The sequence below is a fragment of the Phocoena sinus genome, chromosome X (genome assembly GCF_008692025.1).
Source record: "Phocoena sinus isolate mPhoSin1 chromosome X, mPhoSin1.pri, whole genome shotgun sequence".
NCBI lineage: Eukaryota > Metazoa > Chordata > Mammalia > Artiodactyla > Phocoenidae > Phocoena > Phocoena sinus.
In genome coordinates this window covers 11,173,404-11,198,203 of record NC_045784.1, presented here as the reverse complement: position 1 = coordinate 11,198,203, position 24,800 = coordinate 11,173,404, and the positions used below count along the sequence as shown (strand labels likewise).

The 24,800-nt window shown below is 43.8% G+C and overlaps 1 protein-coding gene across 1 annotated transcript in view; it reads left to right on the top strand.

Moving 5' to 3' along the window:
* The first annotated feature begins 9,899 nt into the window (after positions 1-9,899).
* Positions 9,900-24,800, top strand: part of GPM6B (glycoprotein M6B) — a 157,044-nt gene continuing 142,143 nt past the window's right edge. The window contains exon 1 of the mRNA XM_032620753.1: positions 9,900-10,036. Within this exon, the coding sequence (XP_032476644.1) occupies positions 10,033-10,036 (4 nt within the window). The 5' untranslated portion in view covers positions 9,900-10,032. The remainder of the gene's footprint in view (positions 10,037-24,800) is intronic.

Genomic DNA, 24,800 nt, shown 5'->3' with positions numbered 1-24,800 from the left:
GAGAAGATATTCATTCATTTAATAAAAATTTGAGCATCTGATACGTTCTATGCATGGAGGTTAAGCGGTGATCAAGATAAACACTGTTCCTGGCCACCTGGAGTATCCAATCTACAGGGTAAAACTGAAAATAAGAAATAAACATAATTATGACAAGATAATTTTAAGTACTAACAAAGGAGACTGAGAAGTTGCATGCAGTGAAGGAGAAAGAAAACCAGAAATGTGTGGCTTCATGGAAGCTGAGATAAGAACATGTTTCCAGGAGAATGGAGGCATCCACTGGAAGAGTCCCATCTAGCCATGTGGCAATGATTTGTGTCCTTGGCAAGAACAGTTTCAGCAGGATGATGGGAACACAAGGCTTATCAGAGCAGGCTTCAGACAGTGAGAAGTGAGGAAGTACAGGCAAGTATGGACGGCTCTCCCAAGAAGTCTTGCTAAGAAGGGGCGTAAGAAAATAAGGCAGTGGCTAGAACATGTGTGTGAACCAGCGGGAATGATCTGGGTCAAAGGGAGATATTGATGATGCAGGAGAGACATTGTTGGAATAGTGTCCTGGGAAGGAGGAGATGGGACATGAGTTTTAAAACTTTATGTTCAAAAGACTTTCAGACTTTAGTTAGCCGTAAGTTCAAAGTCTCCCAAGGTTCCTCAAAAAGTTTTTCATTCATTAATCAGCACATTTAATTTACTCCCGCTGTAGTCATGGCCCAGCAGAGGAGAAAAATATATTCATATAATCCAGAGTAAATTGCAGCTGTAGTAGGTCCTAGGAAGGGGAGGTGGATGGTGCCATGAGACTGTCATTTGGGGCATTTGACCGATTGGGGAGATCAGAGAGGGCTTCCTTGAGGAAGTGATGCTCAGCTTTTGAGCCAAATGGTGAGTGGGCTGTAGCCAGGCAAAGAGGCTGCGGAAACAACATGTGCAAAGGCCCTGCATTGGGAGGGAGGGCCTGTGAGAGCAGTGAGGCTGGAGAGGGAGAATGGGGGCATGCAGTGGGAGATTAGGGTGGGCCTAGACAGGGCCTCAGAGGCCATGTCAAGGAAGTCTTATAAACTAGATTTCTTAGAATACCACTTCATTCCCAGTAGGACAGTTATAATTTTTAAAAATTCAATTAAATTTTAAAAAGTTTTAATGGAAAATAAGTATTGGCAAGGATGCAGAGAAATTGGAACCCTCAGACACTGGTGTCGGGAATGTCAAATGGTACGGCTGCTATGGAAGACACTATTGTGGTTCCCCAGAAAGTTAAACGTGGAATTCCCACATGACCCAGCAATTCTACTTGGTATATACACCCAACAGAATTTAAAGCAAGGACTAGAGCAGATACTTGCACACCAGTGTTTATAGCAAGATTATTCACAATAGCCAAAAGGTGGAAGCAACTCAAATGACGGATGGATGAATGGACAAACAAATTGTGGTCTATCCAGACAAGGGATATTTTTGGATATTCTGTCTCTACAGTGGACATTCTATTCATACAATGGAATATTAATCAGCTATTTAAAAAAGGAATGAAATACTGGAACGTGCTACAACCTCACGCTAAGAGAAAGAAGCCAAGGTACAAAGGCCACCTACTGTATGATTCCATTTATGATGAAATGTTCAGAATAGACAAATCCCTAGAGACAGAAAGTAGATGAGTGGTTACCTAGGGGGATGGGGAGTGACTGCATAATGAGCGCAGTTTCCCTTTGGGCTGGAGAAAATGTTTTGGAGCTAGATAGTGATATTTGCACCACATTGGTAATGTACTAAATACCAGTGAACTCTCCACTTTAAAATGGTTAATTTGATGTTGTGTGTATTTTACCTCAACAAACAAACAGAATGCCTATTACTTAGAATGTTTTCAGCTCAAGAGAAGAAACGGTTCCAACCTAAGCAGCCGGAGATGTACATCTTACTCAGAGCCCACTACTTGAAGAGGAACTTTGCAAAACTAGAGAATGTCACCCATAGGACAACCAGGATGGTGAGAGATTTTTCAAACTTTTGTGATGCAGAACAGTGAAAGGAGCGGGACCCAACTTGGAATGAAAGGAGCCTCCCTCACGGATAGGCGATGGAGGTTGAGAGGCACACAGTAACTTGGAGTGGAAAACATTTTAACAATCACATTTGTTGAGAAATAATAGTAGTGAGCTTCCTGTCCTGAGAAGTATTGAAATATACCTGAAGGGCTGACAGCCACAGACAGGGCACAAGGGATTCCTGAATGTGGATGACTAGACCGACGGACTTATAAAATTCCCTTTAACTTAGAGATTCTGTGACACATTTACAAGAATCAATCAGGAGGAGAGAGAGGAAAATTCTAGCCCAAAGCAACATTATGTTTTCCAAGAGGCTACCCAAAATGTTGTTACCAGGCAAGTGGGAAGTGTGGGATGGTTCAGAGAAATCATTGTCAGCTAATGAAAATGATAGGCTAGTTAAACAATTTTGAGCTGGGTACATTGTTGCATTTTAAATTTCGTCTGCAAAAGCAAGGATATGCTATCAGATTAGCTATATTCTTTGGTGTTCGCTGATGCCAACCTGTGAACTTTGATCTTGATTCATATGTGTGGGGAACTCAGCCACAGTCCGAAAGCAGAGTGTCCTGTGAAAGACAGAGGTGGACATAACCCAGGTTTATGGATCGAACTGCTCAGTACAAGCCAAAGGAAAACCACCTGCCTTTCGCTCTGCCTCATAAAAGGACAGAAGGGAGTGACCTGTGTATTAAAGGCAGGATCTGCTTTCAGCCAGCTTGGAAATCCAGGGCCCCCTGGGATGCTGCTATTTTCTGTTCTACCTGCATCTTCATCCGTTCAGCTGCGACTCCATAAGACACACGGCAGGATGTAGCCCTTTCCCCCATTCTCTAAGCCACAGCTGAACTGGAGACTGATTCTGAAAGAAGGCCCCAGAATGGAGCCCTGCTGAGGTCTTGCACTTGTTCCTCGTAGCCCAGACCAGCAATCTGACAATCCAGGAACATTTTCTATGGATGGTAACGACGTGGAGGGGACGGATTTGCCGTGTACTCAGTGTGCGACCTGGGACACATGACCTAATATCTCTAAGACCCCGTTTCTTCATCAAAGGAAAACTGAGGAAAGGTCAGGACGCCATAGATAGCCAGGAAAGTGTGAGAGGGAATCTCGGGGCCTTGCCCTGGGTGCTGAGGAAGAGGACCTCGGGAGAGGACCAGGGGCACAGAGAGCTGGGACCCCTCCGTCTGTCACCTGCAGGTGACCAGAAGACCCACTCGAAGAGCCACACAGGCTCTGTTTTCTCCCACCCTGGGGGTGATTAGCCCCTTAAAAGTCAGGCAGGCAGGGCTTCCCTGGTGGCGCAGTGGTTGGGAGTCCGCCTGCTGATGCAGGGGACGCGCGTTCGTGCCCCGGTCTGGGAAGATCCCACATGCCGCGGAGCGGCTGGGCCCGTGAGCCATGGCCGCTGAGCCTGCGCGTCCGGAGCCTGTGCTCCACAACGGGAGAGGCCACAACAGTGAGAGGCCCGCGTACCGCAAAAAAAAAGAAAGAAAGAAAGAAAGAAAATCAGGCAGGCAAAAATCACATCTTCTCTTCCATCCCAAAGTTGAGTGTGGTAAAATGTAGGAGGGGAAGGCAAAGTTGAACATCTAGGGAGTGCTTTTATCTTTATCTCAGCTTTGTCTCCAAGATCTGGGCAGCTTTTCCTTGTGGGGCTTCCTCTCGGGCTGCAAAAGGTCCCCCAGCCCCGCCCCTGCTGCCCCCAGGCTGGGTGCTGAGGGTCCCTGCCTTTAGAGTGCTATGCTTTTCACTGTACTTCTTGTTTGCCCTTCTTCCATTCAACCTGCCTGCTCTCAGGATGGCTGATCACATGTAGGGCAGTCAGAAAACCATCTAGAGTCACACTCAAGGTTCTGAGTGATCTTTAGTCTTTGAGGGCATTTGGAGTCTTAAAAGATGTGCATTTAAGCTCATTTTTTTCCTAATTAAATGATGAACTGTCCAACTACATAGGAAAGTTAATTTTTGTTAATTTCCTGTTGCTTCTTGCTACATTGGGCTACATTTGCTTACTACTGGAGGCCACCTGACCCCCATCCCTCACCAATTAGTAAATAAACATCCAAATAAAACACAGTGTAATAGAAGAATGGAAATCAGTAACCTCCCTCCACCCTCTAGCACAGATGTGGAGCCAACTGAGGGCTCCCCTGCCTGCCTAAGAGAAAATAAGGAAAAAATTTGGACCAATACTTCCAATCCCTTTTGGCACTGCAGGATCTCGGAATGCCCTCGCCTTAAAGCTGCTTTCTGGCTACCTCAGGGACCCATCCGCCTCCCCAGGGTAAAAGGCAGAGATAACAATACTAACTTCACCAGCAACAACGTCTGCATCAATGCCTACCATTTATTGAGCCTCCTTTAATCCCTACAACAACTATATGAGGTAGGGACCATGAATATACCCATTTTACACATGGGTATGTCTGGAAATAAGGTCTCAGGAGCCCAGAAATCATAGAACTAAACACCCAATGGACATAGGTGCTTTACTTAATTATATATATTTATATCTATCTATAAATAATACATAACATACCTGTGATAACAATTAAACAGAACAGTAGGACTTGATGAAAAACAGCCTCACGGCCCTCCTCTCCAAACTGATGACCTCGCTCCAAGAAGCAATCTCTCTTAACTCTTTCCTGTTTGAGTTCCTCTGGAGGTGCTTCCGCAATCTAGATGCAGGGAGGTGAGACAGTTTGGATACTGGTGTGGGCATTTGGGGTTGTCACTGTGATGGGGAGGGGGCGCTACTGGTATTTACTGGGTTCAGGATGGGCCGACAGGCGTGCAAGGCACAGGAGAGCCTTGTACAATGAGGACGTGTCCCCATTTCTTCATCAATTTTTTAGTGTCCTCTGGACATTTATATAGCTGAAAAATCTGCTTCTAGTTATCAGCACCTAAGAAATAAGTCCATCTGACGTATAGACACAAGATACTTTGGGGTGGTTTTAAGAAACGTAGATTTTTTTTTCAGGACTGCAATTGCCGTGTCAATTGAGGGAAGACCGCACTTTGTTTCACTTGAAACCTTACCAAGTTGTTCGCCATTTTGGAATGTCACGACACTGATGGCAAGACCACCCTTGGTATGTGGATGACCAATACAATACATCTCTGTAGGGCTGGCGTCTTAGCTGTCCCACTCGTGGGGATTCTACAACTCAGTTGCTCATCGGATGACTTCATTCCGTCTTCCGGTTGAGTGTTTACACATCGAGAAAACACTATTCATTTTAAATTACTTTCAGTTCTTCTTTATATTATAATCGAGGTGTCGTATTGATCTTTTCTTTCATTTGGATTTCATTTGTGGAGTGCCAAAGGGGCATTATAAATGTTCGTTTATGACATCAGATCTGATGGGGTTGGGAACCAATGGCTCTGATCTTGATAATATGCTGAATTCTCTCTTTCTTGATTTATCAACTTTAGACAATACCTAGTGACTCCTTGACATGAATGATGAGGATCTACGTCACTTACATCATCCCTCCTCACAAATCTCTATTTCTTTTTCCATCGAAGTTTGACTGTATCCTCTGATCCCCGCTTGAGCAGCTGAGGATATCAACAGTGCTGCTTTTTCATTCATATTCTCCCATGCCCCCCTTTGTGTCATCTATGCTTTCATTGGCATAGTCAAACATTGTCAAGGTTTGCTAACATTTTCATTTAGTTCTGCAAACAGAACTCAGTCTTGTTTTTTTTTGCTTTGTCATAAGGTGACTATAAAAGTTGAAAACCAATTCATGGACTTCCTATTAGTTTGAGAAAGCAGCTGTCTTTCTGAGTGACAGGAGAAAAGGCTAGAAAGGCTAGAAATTATGCCTGATGTGCTGAGAAAGTAACTAGAGAAGCAAGAAGTTGAGAGGAGATTTTAAGAATCAAACATCAAGGAAGATTCTGCCCATTAAGGAGATTTTTGCTGGAGAGACAAGCCTCATGAGTAATTATGAAACAGGAAGCAGTGACGTGCACACATGTGATTAAATGCCCCCCAAAAGATTAGGGCGGACAAAATGTGTCCTTACAGTTTGTAATTAGTTGTACTCCTAGACGAGGCACTGAGGGTCAGTAAGAGCTCAAATGGAATAAAATCAGTTGGAAATATGATTTCATTGATAGTCTAAAATTAATAGGAGACTATCTCTACTGTGGAGTAAGATACAACTATATACTTTTCCCCCCTGATTATAAAAGTAATATTGCTCTTTGTAGAAGTCTGGGAAAACACAAAAGGGTATTAAAATATAACTAAAAACTCCATTAATCCCAGAGATAAACCCTGTCAGTATTTTGGTATATGTTAATATATTGTTATGTTAGTAAGGGTAGGGCCACTGCTATAACAAATAGGCCCCTGAATACACAATGGTTCAAACGTCACAGGAGTTTATCTCTGGTTCACATAAGTGTCCAGGTCCGTTCCGGGCTGTCAGCGTATACTGGGGAGGAGTGAGCCTCTGCTGCAGAGTCATTCAGTCACCCAGGCTGGCAGAGGCAATTCCATCTTCGGCCTGTGGTTTCCGAAGGCACTCTGGGTGTCAATGTCACGTTTCGGCTGAGAGGAGGGGAAGGCATGTAGAAGCACATGCTCTGGAGATCCTGTGGCTAAGGCCTGGAAGTGGTGGACATCACTTCTGACTTCATTGGCTAGACCTCAATCACTTAGCACCTACCTGCTAAGAAGTCTGGGAAATGTAGTCCAGCTGTGTGGCCAGATAGAAGATAGATGTTTGGTGAATTAGTAATCTCTACCCTAGTGTATTTTCTTTCAGTCTTTTCCAGTACATATATATATGTACATATGAATATGACCAGGATTATATTGCACATTCAGCTTTTCACTCTGCTTTAAAAATAATAAAACAGTCTCTGAGCACTTTCCCACATAATTCTTTGCAAACATGGCTGCATGATATCTGATCATATACAGCAGGGTTTCTCAACCTCAGCACTATTTTTTTTTAATTTTTTTATCGGAGTAGAGCTGATTTACAATGTTGTGTTAGCTTCTGCTGTACAGCAAAGTGAATCAGTTATACATATATCCACTCTAGTTTATTTTATTATTTATTTATTTGGCTGCACCAGGTCTTAGTTCTTCAGTTGCGGCATGCGGGATCTAGTTCCCTGACCAGGGATGGAGACTGGGCCCCCTGCATTGGGAGCATGGTGTCTTAACCACTGGAGCACCAGGGAAGCCCCTATCCACTCTTTTTTAGATTCTTTTCCCATATAGGACGTTACAGAGTATTGAGTAGAGTTCCCTGTGCTATGCAGTAGGTCCTTATTAGTTATTTATTTTATATACAGTAGTGGGTATATGTCACTGTTTTTTGACATTTGGGGCTGGATCGTTCTTTGTTGTGGCGAGGGCTGTCCTGAGCATTGTAGGGTGTTTAGCAGCATCCGTGACCAACACCGACCAGATGCCAGTAGCACCCCCTCCCCAGGTGTGACAACTAAAACTGTCTCCAGACATTGCTAAGTATCTCCAGGGGGGCAAAGTCATCCACAGCTGAGAACCAGGGAGCTAGATCAATGATAATTTATGCAACTGCATACCTTCTATCAAACAGTTGTTGCTTCCTTTCTTGTTTTTATTGTTTGATCTGCTATTACATCTTGCTCTGTGCTAAACATCTTTTTACGTTAATTTTGACTGAAACAGTCATTATTTACTCAGGAGAGAGTCCCACAAGCAGATTATTAGGCCAGAGGCTATGAATATTTTTAAGTCTGTTGATACATCCTGCCAAATATCTTTCCAGAAAGGCTCTACCAATTTACTCGTCCACTTGCAACGTAGTCTTGCTTTAATTTTTAAAGGTTTTAGTTATATGAGAAAAATTGGTTATTATTTTAAAATAGCATTTCTTAGACTGAGAGTCAAATATGTACATTAGCTCTCTTCTGCACCAGGTCAGTAGTAGCCTTGCTAATTTCCCAACTGCTGTTTTGTTTTTCTTAAGGGTTTTAGGGACAACTGCTTGTTGAAACCGGTCCATGACATTTCCGAAGTGAGTAAAAGTTTCTATTAAAATGTGGCTTTCCTTTGACAGTGTGTACACAATGGCTATAACTTGGTTTTTAATCACAGTATCCCATTGTGACTGGCTCCAGTATTTGGACAGCTGTTATTTCTTTTCTTTGGTTAAAAAAAAAAAAATTCAAGACTTCTAGGGAATGACGGAAAGTGGACCAAAGGGTTTACTTTCATCTCAGTGCACACAGTCTTAGAGTTCTTGCTTCCAGAGTGGCTGAGGGAGGTCATAGCTTGCCAAAAGACTATTTCAGATTGTGCGCCCAAGTCCCGTTCTGCTGTTTTCACTGTCTCCTGGGAACCTCCCAAGATGTAGGAACGAACCAAACCGAACGCTGTTCCCTAAACCAGGACTTAAATGAACTCCTCGTGGCCCTCACCCTCTTGCAGGTGATCCCAGTTATTGTCAACTGCAGTTGGATTCCTGCATGCAGGTGCTTTCAGGCCTCTTTCAAATGGATTACTTTTCTGTAACAGGAGGACAAAAAGTTAAACCTGTGAGCTCCCTGCTGTTTTATTACTGCATGAAGATTGGTTAGGAATGAGTGTTCCCTGTGGGATTGTGAAAATGAGCCAGTGATCTGCCAAGCACAAATCTCTGTCCTTTTCTGCAAAATATTATTAGGATTTCTAGAGCTTTGCCTTGATAAAATCTTTCGTAATCCAATAAATTTCATTAGATGAAATGTTTGCCTGCTGCACCCTTTCTCAGTCCTAAAGCCTCCTTCTTCTGGCTTAAATGTCCCTTAAGTGTACTATCTACTGTTACTGTTTATGTAACCCTCTGTTCAAGTAACACGATGTATTTTCAGAACAATGAAAAAGCACAACATAAACTATCGGGGGGAAGGTTGGGCTCAGAAATGTCTCAGAAAAGCATTAACCAGAGTAAAACTGCAGGGATCTCACAGCTTTGCTAATACCTTTGGAGACAGAAGGAATTTAAGACCTGGACACTTAAACCATTAATTCACTTACAGGCTCAAGCAGGAGGCCTGAGCCGCAGGAGAAGGGGTGCCTTGGGTGGGTCTGCAGAGTCTCCCGGAGCCTGCCAGGGGTGGGCTTCCAGGGATCAAGCAGGCGGATTACGGACACCACCAAATCTGTCACCACCCCAGATGGAAGAGTGCCGTCTGTGCCCTTCTAAGCCATTTGTTACCCACAAGTCAGTGTTGACGACCTTGGCCGCACATTGGAATCACCTGGGCACCTTCTGGGGCACGAATGCCTCGATCCTGCCCGCTGAGGCCCAGATGAAATCGGGTTTCAAAAGCTCCCCAGCTGATTCTAATGTACAACCAGGGTGGAGACCCACCGAATTAAGTAGTTCCCCGCAGCCCCCGCGTGAACAAAAGGTTCCGGGACTGTGGGTTGGGTCAAGGCTGCTCAAACACAGAGGGTCCTTGGAGCAGTGCCTCCGGCCTCGGTTTCTTTATCTGCACAGTGGGTGATGACTAGGACGGCAAAGGCCCCTCCAGCTGTAATAGTTCTCTTCTGGGACGCGGATCGGCGCCTCCGAGATCCTGGCAGCCCGTTCCCCTCTCTCCCCATCCCCCCGCTGGCTTTTCCGGTTTCCGCGCCCCTTGGCGCTCGCTCGGGGGTCCCAGAGGAAGCCGCAAGCTTCGCCGCCGCCTCGGCGCGCGCGCTGCCCGGTTGGGGCCCCGGCTGCGGGCGCACAAAGCCCCCGGCGCTGACGTCAGGGCCCCTCTCGGCGCGGCCGGCCCCCAGTGCAGGCGGAGCCGCGCCGCGCTCCCACCCCGGCCCGGAGCGAGGACCAGCAGCCAGCCCGGCAGCCCAGCGCAGCCCGCCCGCCCGCGCACGTGCCCGCCGGACCTGCAAACTTGTGCCACCGGCTCTGCCCGTCCCCGGGGAGCCCGAGCGCCCGCAGCCCGCGCCTCCCGCCCGTCTCCAGCCATGGGTAAGCCAACGCGCTGGCCCCGCGCCACCGCCACTAACACGGCCACGGCCTCGCGCCCCCGCCCCGCCCCCGCTCAGGTGGGGCCTCCTGCGGGCACCTCCGCGACCCGGCCCGGGTGGGAGGGTGGGGTGCGGAGGTGGGAGGGGCGCGGCGCAGGTGTCCCGAACGCCCAGGTGCGCGTCCCCGCCCTATCTCGGGGGCGTCCCCACCCCGGCGGCGCTCGGCTGCGCCCGAGGGCGTGCGGCTCGCGGGAGGGGAAGAGAGGGAACCCCGGGAGGGGGAGCCCAGGGCGCGGACGGAGCGTCCCGGGCTGCGGCTCCGGTCTTATTTTCAGCGGGTGGGAGAGAGTAGCTTCTTGCCCTTTTCCCGGGACGCCCTCCTGTCGTCCGAGCTCCGAGTCCGATCCGGTCCCACCGTGCCGGGGTCCTGTTCGCCTTAAACCCACCTGAAGCCAACGCCCAGTTCCCCAACCCTGGGGTCTTCTGAGAGCTCGTTTGGGAACCATGACCCTTGAAACCAGGAAGGTGGGAGGGAGAGGGACAGGATGGGACTGAGGGTGAGCCTCTTTGTCTCCCGTTTCAACTATCAAAATAATGACCTGGGAGCAGGTGGAGACGATGTGCCCCGCGGGTTTCGATGCAGTTGGGGGATCGACTACTCAGGGTGAAAAAGCCGAGCTCTGAGGATCGAAAATCTCCCACCTGGCCCGGGGCAGATAACAGGCGGCTGTAGGATTCTGTCTGTCACCTCCTGATACCCCCGAAATCCTGCTGTCAGCAACATGTCGTTAAATGGGGACGCTGTATCGCTCGGAAAACTCGTAAAGAGTGCGTTGGAAATCAAGCTTTTTCCGCTGTACCCCTGGAAATGTGCCCGGGAAAGGGTTTTCTTTCCCTGCTCTGTTATCCTTCTCTAGTGGCAGACAGACTCCAGCCACAAGCGCCACAAAAACCACAAGACTCGGGAGCCCCTCGGAAGTATTCCTAATGAGGGAGTCAGTGCGTTTAACCATTGCGGCCCCTGGGGAGGGCTCGGGAATTCCTTGCGGAGCCCCCGGCCCCCTACCCGCATCCTACATTCCCTGTGCTATTGATTGTGTAGGTGGTAATTTTGTACCGATTAACATTTCCGTGAGGGTTAGTGAGGAGGGCACATTATTTCGCATTTAAAAGGAAGCTCAAAGGATTTTAGAGTTAAACTTTTTTTTTGGGGGGGGTTTGTTTTTAAAAACTTACTAGGTGATCAAAATCAGAAAGGAAATAAGGCCCCCCAAATCCAACAGGACAATTTCTTACCAAAAAGTTAGGTATGAGATAGGTTAAGATCCTTCTAGAAAGGGCAGAATTGCATGACCTGTATCTCTGGTTCCTACTTAATGCCCGCACTGAGTGGTCACAGCCTGTAACTGTTTGGGCAGTGCTTGGCACAGACATGTTGAAGTTACACAGAAGTGTAGGCTTGAGGAAAGCATTAACTAATTCTCCTGAAATAAGTTAACTCTGGGGGGTTTTTTTTGTTGCTGTTTTTTGTTTATTAAAGCTAGGCATTCGGATTCGTTCGGGTTAGAAATTGAGCGTCGAATTACCATTTGGGAACCTTCTTGGGAACGGTTTTCACAACACCCTGGTCTTCATTGGGGCGGGCTTTATTTTTAAGTAGGTGTGGAAGTTCCATGCGATACTCACGAAGCAAATGCCCAAACCAGAGGCCTGTTCTCAAGGGAGTACCTTGTGTCTGAGACAATTATTGCTTCTACACTTCAATTCCCAATTTATGTTAATTTGTGCATACCTCACTGGTTCTGGCAGTCTCCTTGGCTTTAGTTTTTAGTTTTTACATTAAAAAAAACGCAAAAGGTCCCCTCACGTCAGAAGGGAAACATACTGATTTCCTTTGGTAGGTTCTTAGTAAATACACCACAGGGCCGTGAACTGGTTTTATTTTTCCAGATGTATTTAATTACCGAACATACCCTGATGAATGTTGTAATTGAAATGATTTAATGCTGGGAAAACTCTGACCATTTGTCCACTGGCAGGGACTTTGGTTCTTATACAAGTCACTTCCTTAATGTGGTATCAGTTAATTTACTGGTAAAATGGGTGAGGTGTGTGGAAATAACTGATAAAAGTCCCTTTGGACTCAAATTTTAAGGTATTCAAAATCTTTAAGTTGACAAAGAAAATAATGAGCAGTGGTGGTGCATGCAGTTTTATCTTTCAATGCATCTTAAAAGAAAACATGTTTTTCAAAAATTGTTGAGCCGGTTGACTTTTTTAATGGCTTTGTTGAGATAGAATTCACATACCATGTAATCCACGCATTTACGTGCGCAAAGTCAGTGATTTTTTAGTATATTCGAGTTGTGCAACCACTGCCACTAGCTATCATTGTCATCACCCCAAAAAGAAACCCTGTACCCATTAGAAGTCCCTCCCCGTTCTCCCCACCCCCCAACCCCTAGCAACCACTAATCTACTTTCCGCCTCTATGGACTTGCCTATTCTGGACATTTCATGTAAATGCAATGAGCCAATTGATGTTTGAAGTGTGTTTGACTATTCAGTACCATTGGTTGTTTTGCACAATGGGAAGATGTCGATGTACTTTTTGTATGCTGTACAACACCTAAATGAATCAGTTGAAGCTAATTATTTCACTGGCTGAAGAGTTCCACGTTTGGCCATTGTGCACGTGTGTGCTCCCACTTGCCCCAGCTCGCGCGCGCTTGCTCTCTCTCTGTCTCTGTCTCTTTGTCTCTGTCACTGTTACTCTGATGGGAACTCAGGTTGCCTAATAGAATTTTGAGTCCGTTACTCCTTCATAGGCCTGGAGACATACCAACTAATTGGATTCCCTGCAGTAACCTCTTATGAGGCATTTGTAGACTATCCACCCAGCTTTGATATGGATCGTGTATCCAGAGAGAAGTGCCGAGTTTGTTTCATTAGTTGCCTGTAATTTTAAATGAAAATTATATGTGAAATGATCAGATACAGCAAAACAGCTAAAGAGTTGTTTTGATCCGTTGTTGTGATAGGGAAGTTTTTATGAGGATTATGAATTTAAACACAGTCAATCATTTCACTAAATAGCATTAAAAAAAATTGGTTGAGAGCAGTTCTTTAACTGTAACGTGCATACAAGTCATCTGGTGATCTTCTGCAGAAAGCAGTGTCTGGTACTCTGGGCCTGGGTGGGGTCTAGCAAGCGCTCGGGTGGTGCTGGTGCTGGTGGTCCCCAGGGCCAGGAAATAGAGGGAAAGCAGACCAAGTCCGAGGCCCGGGTGCCTGGCCCAGCAATTCCACGAACTTACCATGTGATTTTGGGTAAATCATTTTGTCTTCTTAAGCTCGGTTTACCGCACAATAAAAGGGTTTGATGAAATCATTTCTTTGGGCCCTTACAGATCTAAAAGGATGTAATTTAGAAAAAGGAAATGAGAGGGTCATGTTAGGCTTGAAAAACATGAGAAAACAGCTCCCTAATTATTTAAACACTTTGTTTTCATGAAGACAGCATCACAGGCATCACTGGTAGTTGTGTTGAATGCTGGCATCTTGACGTGCCCGCCAATAGGACAGCTGGCCTTCCTCCAAGGAGACTTGTGGAGGAAGTGTTCACCCTCTTTAGGGCCTCCAGCTTTGACTTTTCCTGCCCTCTTTTTAGAGCTGACCGCTCCAGAGAGCCGTTCTTTTTTTTTTTTTTGTATATATTTTTAACATCTTTATTGGAGTACAGTTGCTTTACAATGGTGTGTTAGTTTCTGCTTTATAACGAAGTGAATCAGCTATACATATTCATATATCCGCATATCTCCTCCCTCTTGCGTCTCCCTCCCAGCGTCCCTATCCCACCCCTCTAGGTGGTCACGGAGCACCGAGCTGATCTCCCTGTGCTATGCGGCTGCTTCCCACTAGCTATTTTGGTAGTATGTGTAAGTCCATGCCACTAGAGAGCCTTTCTTGATTCTACACACAGGGCCCAGGCCATCTTCAGAGGCCAGAGTCAGAAGGAAGCACGTACACTGAGGACCCACACATACAACATTTGCTTCTGGAAGTTTGCTCAGGATTTCAGATGCAGCTGGAGACGAAGGAATGGTACCTTAATGAATAGCTGGGCAGGAAGTATTCCCAGTATGGGCTAGCCTCCCTCCATCGGAGTGTTAAGACCTAGTAACAGCCCACCTTCGGGTCCAGGAGAGAGCGCCCTTCAAGTCTTGGGATGTGGACTGAAATTTTGAATAAACCTCTAGTCCAGTAGCACAGAGGACTGTTTGTGACAAACAGGAAGTAATTAATTACTTGGAAATTATTTTTTTGCTCCAGCAAAACACTTGCCCAAACCACTTGACCCCTCTAAGGGGTTCTTAGAGGACATCCTTATCTGCTGCATCCGGGGTCAACCAGTTAGATGGTTTATTGAAAATGCCAAAGTGGTGAATCATTAAAAGTACCATATATGTGTCTTACACATTGCATTTAATTTTAAACATTAATTCACCGGAATTTTGTTGGAAAGTCAAGGTCTTTGAGTGTGAGCCCTCAAGCTCTTCGTTGTGTATAAATCACAGCCAGAATTCAGTGGCTTTTGATTTCCAGTTTGATGCTTTTAGAGTGAGAGCCAATCTGTGTGCAGCATCCTTTTAGGTCACCAACCCCACTCCCCTTAAACCTTTAAAATTGCCCATACTTATTCTAGCGACTGTTTTTCCAAGTGACTCATCTTTTAAGGCTTTTCAAAGCCATTCAACTTGGTTTTCAGAGAAGTAAAAACTCTTTCTTTTGGCACTCACTTTATTAGTTTGGGTAACACCTAATTAAATTTCATAATTCTAGTAACAAGTACAACTGGTGTAAACAGATTTGAGAGTAAATAGACTCTTCTGAGGTACACAGTTCAGCTGGTGGATGAAGTAGTACATAGATGTCTTGGAGAATAGCCTAGGAACCAAGTTCTGTGGGCGATGGTCATTATGGTTTACAAAAAGAATAGAGAGTATGGGGTAATTGGGTGGGTCCATTAGGTGAACATTGGTAAGAGAGCTCTTACTGTATCTTCAGCCAATGTCATCCATTTAATAACTTTAACATGATTTTTCTGGTTACTATTTAGCTGGCTTGTTAGTGTTTATAATATGGCTTTTCTGTTCAAATGTCAAATTTGTCAAGAACAAAGATTGCTTTACCCGTTGTTTTATCCCAGTGTTCATTCAAATAATTGACGTATTGTAGGTACTCCACAAATATTTGTTCAAGGGATAAGGGTTTTATCATATAAAATGCATTTTATTAAGGTTTGTCTATATTATAAATGTACAGATTTCAAAGTATATAAAATTATGTATGGCAAACTGTGATAAACTAGACTAAATTAAATAGGGCAGATGACATTAATTATTCTTTAATAACGTTAATACGTTGAGCACAGACTTGTACAGAGTAACAGAATTTCAGAGCTTGAAGTCACTTTAGAAGTAAATTGGGGACTTCCCTGGTGGTGCAGTGGTTAAGAATCTGCCTGCCAATGCAGGGGACACGGGTTCAATCCCTGGTCTGGGAAGATCCCACATGCCGCGGAGCAGCTAAGCCAGTGCGCCACAACTACTGAGCCCGCGTGCCACAACTACTGAAGCCTGTGTGCCTAGAGTGTGCGCTCCACAACAAGAGAAGCCACTGCAATGAGAAGCCCGCGCACCACAATGAAGAGTAGACCCCGCTCGCTGCAACTAGAGAAAAGCCCGTGTGCAGCAACAAGACCCAGTGCAGTCAAAAATAAATAATTTTACTTTTAAAAAAAGTAAACCGATTGCTGTAGGCATATACAGACACAGAAACAATTTAAAGAACAGTGTGAATATTATTTCATTACGGAATTTTGCCTTTAGCTTTTTTCTTTTAGTGTTATAAAATATTTTCCTCTGGTGACAAGTACTTCCTTGTCAGATTTTTGAAGTGCAAAAAAGCTTGGAGTGAAACATTTTGTTTCAGTGAAATTCATTATTGCCCTGAGGATTGAAAGTCAACAAGGGTCTTGAGTTTTCATTCTCAGCTTGTGTAATTGGGTTAAATGAATACCTACCACAGTGCCACACAACCAGCATGTGCCAGTCTCTAAGTGTTTGAGTTCCTGTTACATGGCCATCACCATGAAGGCTTTTGGGAATATAAGACATCTGCTCACTCAACAGGTGTTCAGAGCCCTACTCAGATGAGCGAGGTACTGTGCTAAGTCTTGAAGCAAAAATAAAAAAACAAAACCTCGTCCTGTCCTCAGATCATCGCAGTTATTTTGGAGATGCAGATAAACGGTTATAATAGAAGTACAAGGTCCTGTCGAATAATTTCCTCTGTCTGAGGGAGAAAAAAAGGGCGGGGTGGTATTTCTGAGAGGGATTTTCTGGGGAGGGCGGTTATCCTTGATCTGAGTCTTGAAGGATGAATGGGATGACAGGAGTCAGTGTCCGGGAGAGGACATCCCAGGCCCTGGCTACAGATGTGCAAGAGCAGGAGGTGTGGCAGAGACCCCTGCATGGGTAAGTTGAGGTGGTGGGCATGGCCTGAACGTGGGTGAGTGGTGAGAGCTGAGGCTAGAGGAGAGGCCAGGCCAGACAGTGAAAAGCTAGGAAAGCATTTGATCGTTACCCTGTTGGTCACAGAGAATCACAAAGGGATCCTAAGCAGGGAAGTGACAGCTGGAGAGAAGTGACGATCTACCCGAGGAGATAAAAGAAACCCAGACTCGGGTAGCTTGAAGGAAGCTTCTGGGGGAGACTTGAATTTGAGTTGTGTTGAGAAGGGTGGAAAGGGTTAGGGTAAGCGTGGAAGAGAGGTAGGAGTGAGCAAGGTTTACTGGTGGAATCCTGAAGAAACTGGCCTGGCCATAGCAGAGAATGGGTGTGGGGAAAAGTAGGAAAGGAGAAAAAAAAAAAAAAAAAAAGATGGGGGGAGGGGCACTGGAAGATTGAATGAAGAGTAATGCTTTAATTGATTACACGTGGGCACACATAGGTGAATCTTGCAAGAATATTTATAATCTTATCTATTGCCTCCTCCCTTTCAAAAGGTAAAGTGGAGAAGGAAGGAAGTGTGAGCCTTTTTGGGATGGAAAGAGTCTGTTTGGTGCGACTCCAGAGGGGTTAGACATTGAAAGGAAACCCAGTTCTTGCCTATTTATACATTTGATTATTTTGAAAGTGTCATTATTTCTTCCTTAAATATTTGAAAGAATTCACCAGTGAAGCTATCTGGCTCTGGAGTTTTCTTTGTGGAAATGTTTTAAACGATGAATTATATTTCTTTAACAGAGATAGTACTATTCAGATTTCCTATTTCTGTTTGTTTCAGTTTTGGTAAGTTGTGTTTTTCAAGGACTTCTTCATTTTATCTAAGTTATTAGCTTTATTGATATAAAGTTGTTCATAATATTTTTGTATTATCTACCTAATCCTGTTGTGTGTTGGATCTGTAGTGATGTTCCCCTGTTCATTCCTAGTGATGTAGGTAATTTGTATTCTGTTTATTTTTCTTGATCAGTCTTGGTCATTTATTTTAAAATTTATTTTAGTAGGTTGATATTACATCTGATACCTACATCTGATAGATGAGCTGATCACTTAATTAAAAAGGAGTACTTGTAATCAAAAAATAGGATTTTAATGTCTAGAAGTAAAAATTGCTTGGTTAAAAACAGAAGCTGCTGAAGGAAAAAGTATCTAAACCTGATCTTTTGAATTTTACTCTTAATGGCTCTATAACTCGTGTATTTGAACTTGGTTTGACAAGATCTGTTGTAAACGATCTTGCATGAGAGTTATTGCTTAGTATCTGCTTGTGTGTTTGTTTTGTATAGGACTGTTAAATTCTTTTTTCCTCTTCGGAGCAACTGGAGACAGATACCGAGACAAAAGAAGTCTTCTTTCCTTCCCTTTCAAGTGTACTTTTAGATCAGTGTTTCTCAGCCTCAGCACTTCTGACATTTTGAGCTGGACGATTCTTTGTTGTGAGGGACTGTCCTGTGCAGTGTAGGGTATTTAGCAGCATTCCTGGCCTCTACTCACTACATGCCAGTAACGCTCCCCAAGTTGTGACAACCAAAACTGTCTCCAGGCGTTGCCAAATAACAACTCCTGGGGGGGCAAAATCACCCCATATTGAGAGCCACTGCTTTCAAGTAAGACGAATTGAAAACCTTTTGTGTTTCACAATATTATAAAATCTGAGTAATGGCATCATTGAAAACACACCTACAGAATAGAAGAATCTCTGGTTCAAAAGATGTTATCCTTCCGAAAGGGATACTTGATTTTTCAAGTTAAAGGGAGTTTTTTTTTTTTTTTAAACTTTTTTTCAACATCATCAGAGAATCTGGAGATACAGTGGGGAGCCTTGCAGACCACCTAATTCACTCTTTGGAGTAAAATGGTACCTAAACCATCTCAACAGTGAGAGCAAACACAGAGTGTCTGGCTTTCCTTGGTAAATTGTTCTGATGTTCAGGATGCTTTATCTCTGAAAGAACTGAATCTATGTGAAGTTCGTTTTGCTTGCTAAAGTTGGTTTCATTATCCTTTGTTCTCTTCATTAAGTAGAAAGATCTCAAGGATCTAGTCAAGTTTCTTAACATCCTTAATTACCTTGATGGCCTTTCCAAATTTAGAATTCATCTCCTTAGCTATAATCAAATCTCCCCAGATTAAACCTTTAAGGCAACCTCCTGAACACTCTGTTTCATCCTTAGGGTCTGTAGTAATGACTTCTTTACATTTTTCCGTGTGTTTGAGAAACGCAGGAGTTAAAGGGACTGATTTCCCCCTTCTTGCTCACAGAGATCCTTTTTGAACAGCCATTGATCTCCCTGCCCTGAGATGGAGACGTTAAATTGGTGTTTTCTGAGGGATCTGAGCACCCTTGCAAAATAGTTCTAGTGTACAAAGAGCAGGAACCTTGGAAGTGAAAGTCAGAAGGAGGCTACAAAATCTGCTATTTTGTGTGTGTATCAGGTCACCCTTTTAGGTTTAGGACTGTGGTGTTTCACGACTCCCTGTAAAGAATGTTTAAATGGAGGCTCTTAAAATGGCAGCTTAAATTCAGGCGTCTGTTCCTTCACACAATGAGCAAAGAATGGAGATGTAATTAGCAAAGAAACTCACACCCTTAGGATGACCTTATTTGATGCAGCTGTCTATGTTACATTTTCTTTTTAGTTTTCTCCTGTGGAATAGGCTGACAGTATCCACAGTTAAGTAAAGCAGAATTCAGAACATTAGAGAGATGAGTTTTCACTCCACGAATTACTGTCATTTTGCAAAGCCACTGCCCTGGATTACCAAAAACTGTTTTGAGCTCTATTATATAATGATATTTTGTCACAGATAATTTTAGATGTTTTGCAAGAGGCACAAATATTATAAAAATCACTTTCGGTACTGAAGTATAATATACACATAAAAAGTGGGCAGATCGTAAGCATACAGCTTGATAAATGTTTGCAAACTTAACCAGTATATAAATTAAGAAGCAGAATATTACCAGCCCCTCAGAGATCCCCTGCAAGCTCCACTTCAGGCAGCCGCAAGCAAGGGTAATCATTCCTAATTTCTGCCAGCATACTTTGGCCAGTTTGTGCACTTTATATAAATGGAATCATACAGGTTGAACTCTTAGGTCTGGCAGCTTTTGATCAACATGAATAACATTATTTAAAAACTCAGTGATGTTTTCTGTCTGGAAAATAGACCTGTTTCTAAATCATTATGGTTAAAAGCATTTATTAAATGCCTTCATGTGTAGAGCTGTGCTAGGCAATACATCAACCACTGGTTCCTACCCTCTGTTTTAAGTAGAAAAGATTGACACAGGGGGCTTCCCTGGTGGCGCAGTGGTTGAGAGTCTGCCTGCCGATGCAGGGGACACGGGTTCATGCCCCGGTCCGGGAAGATCCCACATGCCGCGGAGCGGCTGGGCCCGTGAGCCATGGCCGCTGAGCCTGCGCGTCCGGAGCCTGTGCTCCGCAACGGGAGGGGCCACAGCGGTGAGAGGCCCTTGTACCGCAAACAAAACAAAACAAAACATTGACACAGCAGGTGTGAGAAGGACTTTGAAAATAATTGATGGGAGATGAGATGGGTACGTGAAAAAGCATACAGATGACGGGATTATAAAGATAAGGTACCCCCACTAGCCACCTCGGAAATGGAAAAATACATCATGAGGGTTTGTGAATAAAGAGGAAGTTGTTGATGTGTATTTGTTCAGGATACGATCATTACGAATAATTTCTGGCTTCAGGGTATAACGATGTAACAGATGTTAAGACCTCCTCCCAATTTCCTGAAGAAGGTAGAGTTTTAGGAATTGTCTGAATTAACAGTAGTTAGTGAACTGTTAGTTAAGTGGGTGTTCCAGGTGTAGTGCAGGTTTGGAAAAAGGGTTGAAGGCCTGGGATGATTTCTGGTTATCCTCCTGAAAACTCTTAGAAATGGATACAAAACTGTTTTTGCTAAATTACCTTCTTGCATTGTTGGGACCTAGTAATAATCTGCCTTCATTCCTTCAATGAGGAATTTTTTCATCTTACTGACTGAAGTCACGTTATAGTTGTTACCGAACCAAACTTGGTTCCTCTCGCCTGCGCACGGTAAAGCCAATCTACTGGCCCTGGGTTGTGGTGAAGGAAAGTGCAGCATTTATCGCAGAGCAGCAGGCAAGGAGTCTGGGACAGCTAGGGCTCAAAAGACCCGGACTCTCCAGTGGGTTTCAGTGAAGCATTTTTAAAAGGCACGGTGAGGGAGGAGAGTCCCGGGGTATGTGATCAGCTCTCGCACAGTTCTCTGATTGACTGATGGTGAGGGAACAGGGCGGTGTCACAGGGGTTAATATTATCGGTCCTTAGGCTACAGGAGGCCTGGGGGCTATGTGCTCATGGGCATCAAGCAGTTAACATCTTCCTTTTGGTGGGGGGTTTACACATCTGTAAAATAACTCAGGAAATGTGCATCAGGTACTGTTATCTAGGTACTTCCGAGAGGAGCCAAAGCAGAGGACTTGGGAGGGGTCTGTCGCAGGAAGCCCCATAGGGTCCTGCTCGGTTACATAGTCAGCAGAATGAATGCTTTGTCATCACATGGAGCTGGCTTTAAATTGTGTAGTGTCACCACTGCTTCCCAAGTCGTGGTGACAACTTACACTCCCCCCAGGAGTGTCTGAGCATTCTAGTTTCTCCAAATCTTCTCCAGCATCTGGTGTTCTCACCATTTTTAATTTTTTCAAGAACCTGATAGGCATGAAGTGGTATTTCATTGTTTTTTCTATGAATTTCCCTGGAGAGGTTGAAACTTTTTGGTAGGTTATTGGCCATTTGGGTTTTCTCCTTCATTTATATCCTTATTTATTTTTTTCTATTGATTTGTAGCAATTCTTTATACATTCTAGATAATAACCCTTAGTTAAATGTGTTGTCAGTATCATCTTTCTCTGTGGCTTATCTTTTAATTTTGTTGAGCACATCTTTTCTGCTGAATATTTTTTATTATAATAAAGCTCTAATTATCAGTCTTTTCCTTTATTCTATGATTTGTGCCTTTTATTGTAGCCTTGTTTTAAAATTGTTCCCATCTCCAAGGTCATGAAGGTGTTCTTCTATATATTCTCTTTTTTTTTTTTTTTTTTTAAATTTATTTATTTATTTTTGGCTGTGTTGGGTCTTCGTTTCTGTGCGAGGGCTTTCTCCAATTGCGGCGAGTGGGGGCCACTCTTCATCGCGGTGCGCGGGCCTCTCACTGTCGCGGCCTCTCTTGTTGAGGAGCACAGGCTCCAGATGCGCAGGCTCAGTAGTTGTGGCTCACGGGCCTAGTTGCTCCGCGGCATGTGGGATCTTCCCAGACCAGGGCTCGAACCCGTGTCCCCTGCATTAGCAGGCAGATTCTCAACCACTGCGCCACCAGGGAAGCCCTATATATTCTCTTTTAAAGCATGCTTTTCAGAGACCTACTGTATAGCACAGGGAACTATACTCAAAATTTTGTAGTAACCTATAAGGGAAAAGAATATATATACACACACACACACACATACAGATACATATATATGTAACTGAATCACTGTGCTGTACACCTGAAACTAACACAACACTGTAAATCAGCTATACTTCAATTTTTAAAAAGTGTTGCATAAAAAAAAAGAAAACCTATGCTTTTCAGTTTTCAGTCTTTATTCCATTGGGATTTTAGTTTTTCGGTATAGTATGACGTAGAAATCTATTTTACATTTCCTATACCACCTATACCACCACATACTTAATATTTCTTCCTTTCCCCACTGATTTTTATATATGATCTCTCGTGTATTACATTTCTCTACTGTACCTATGCATACATCTCTGGACTCCATTCTGTTCTCTTGCTCTATTTTGCCATCCATCTGCTAAGATTGTGCTGTCGTAATTAGTATAGATTTAAAATAAGCTGGGATATCTCCTAGAAGTGTCCTCCTCTGGTTCTTCTTTCAAAGTGTCAGAGATATTCTTCGTTTTGTGATTTTGGAATCAGCCTTTGATGTTCCACAAACGCCCCTGTTAGGATTTTGAGTGGGATTGCAGTGAATTTATAGAATAATTTTCATGATAGCGTGTTCACTGTATTGAACCGTCCATTTGCATACATGGTGCATGTTTTCACACAATCAGATCTTCTTTTTCATCCCCCAGTAATGTTTTTGCACACCTTTTAAAAAAAAAATCTAGTGAAGGACCCTCATAGTTTTCTATGGCTTTTCTAAAGAGAAAAAGTAAATCAGTCGGGGTCAGAACTAATTCCATGGAATGTCACGTTTTCCTTCCACAGACCTGTGGCAAATTGCAGCTGAATGTACAAAATGGTTCACATTAATAGAGGCTGTAGGGAAAGCTGATTCTGAATTATCACCTACCAGCCTGGTCATAAGAAGTGAAGTGAGGTACTCTTACTTAAACCAACCCTTGATATATTATAATAAGTTAAGAAAATATAACCCTCAATATGTTAAAATGCAGATTTCTCCTAAAAGAAAAAGATGGCCCTATTTGCTCCACTGCAAAGACCAAGTTTACATTCAAGATGCAAACTCTCAGTTGAAAGAGAAAGAAAGCAAGCCAGTCTTCTACTCATATCTTACGGCGATGCAGCTAAGGTTACCCTAGAGTGATTTAACCACGCCTCTTCTGTAGGAGTGTCACTTCCACGTTTGGCAGTGTCACTCATGAAAATGAACTTTGCTTGGTCGATTCAAGATTACCTGGTTTCCCAAAGTGGTTTAATGGAAAACTTTTCCTGGAATGTTTTTACGTAGCTGCTCACCCTGCTGAGAGGAGACCAACATCAGGCTGGGGTGCAAGCTTGATTTATTCCGGAAAGCGATTTATTCAGCTGTCAAATGAGATTACATGTGTGGCTGTTACCCATCACTTGACAGAAATATTCTTAGTCCTCCACAAGGCCTCAAACTTTTATTTATTTATTTGGAGGCAACAGAAATCACAAATGTAAATTCTCCTAGAACACATCTTTGGAAATGCAGTTTTTCATAGAGTGCAGTTACCCCCTTACTATTAATGATGATGATGGCCAGAGCGAGACTGGACAATTTCCACACATGCCTGCTGTCCCAGGACACCATCCCCCGCCAACCCTCTCCCCTGCCCCCGCGATGCACACACAGACTTCCATACGTTTAGATTTGAGTAATCCTGAAACGCCCCAGTCATAAGAATCCGTTCTTAAAATTCACTTCTTTTTGTTACATGTCTTTGTCTTGGAGTGGTCTCTCATTGTAGAAACTCTGGAATTTAAAATTGAAGTCTAATAGAAAACAAGCTTATGGTTACCAAAGGGGAAAGGGGGTGGGGGAGAGATAAATTAGGAGTTTCGGGTTAGCAGATACTAATTACTGTGTATAAAACAGATACACCGCAAGGTCCTACTGTATAGCACAGAGAACTATTATATTCAGTATCCTGTCAGAAACCATAATGGGCAAGAATATAAAAAAAAGAATATATATGTGTAACTGAATCACTTTGCTGTACAGCAGAAACTAACACAACATAGTAAATCAACTATACTTCAATAAAAAAATATTTAAAAAATTGAAGTCTATATTTAGACATGAAAGTTACGTTCTTGTTACCTTTTTTTTTTTTTTTTTCCTGGTACGCGGGCCTCTCACTGTCGTGGCCTCTCCCGTTGCAGAGCACAGGCTCCGGACGCGCAGGCTCAGCGGCCATGGCTCACGGGCCCCGCCGCTCCGCGGCATGTGGGATCTTCCCGGACCGGGGCACGAACCCGCGTCCCCTGCATCGGCAGGCGGACTCTCAACCACTGCGCCACCAGGGAAGCCCAAGGCCTTCTTTATGATAAGAAGGAAACAAACAATGATAGTGTGTATGATCTAAAACCAAATCATAATTAGCTTCAGAAAATTCTTTTTGCCTGAATGGTTTTGTTTATTATTTCAGCCTCTGTCTAGCAAACTTGCAAATATTCCTGTAACAAAAGAAGATAGCATGGAACATTGAAGTGAACAATTAGTTTTTCATTCACCATTCAGTTTCAAGCAGTAGATTTAACCATTTTACTTTCTTCTAAGAGCTGCTAATGAATAGTACTGGCTGGGTTAAGTTGCTACTTATTTCCCCAACCTTGGTGAAGATATTAAGTTGAGACACTTGAAATAGAAAATATTTGGCCATTTGGGGGCACACAGTGTGGCATTTTCATATGGTTCAG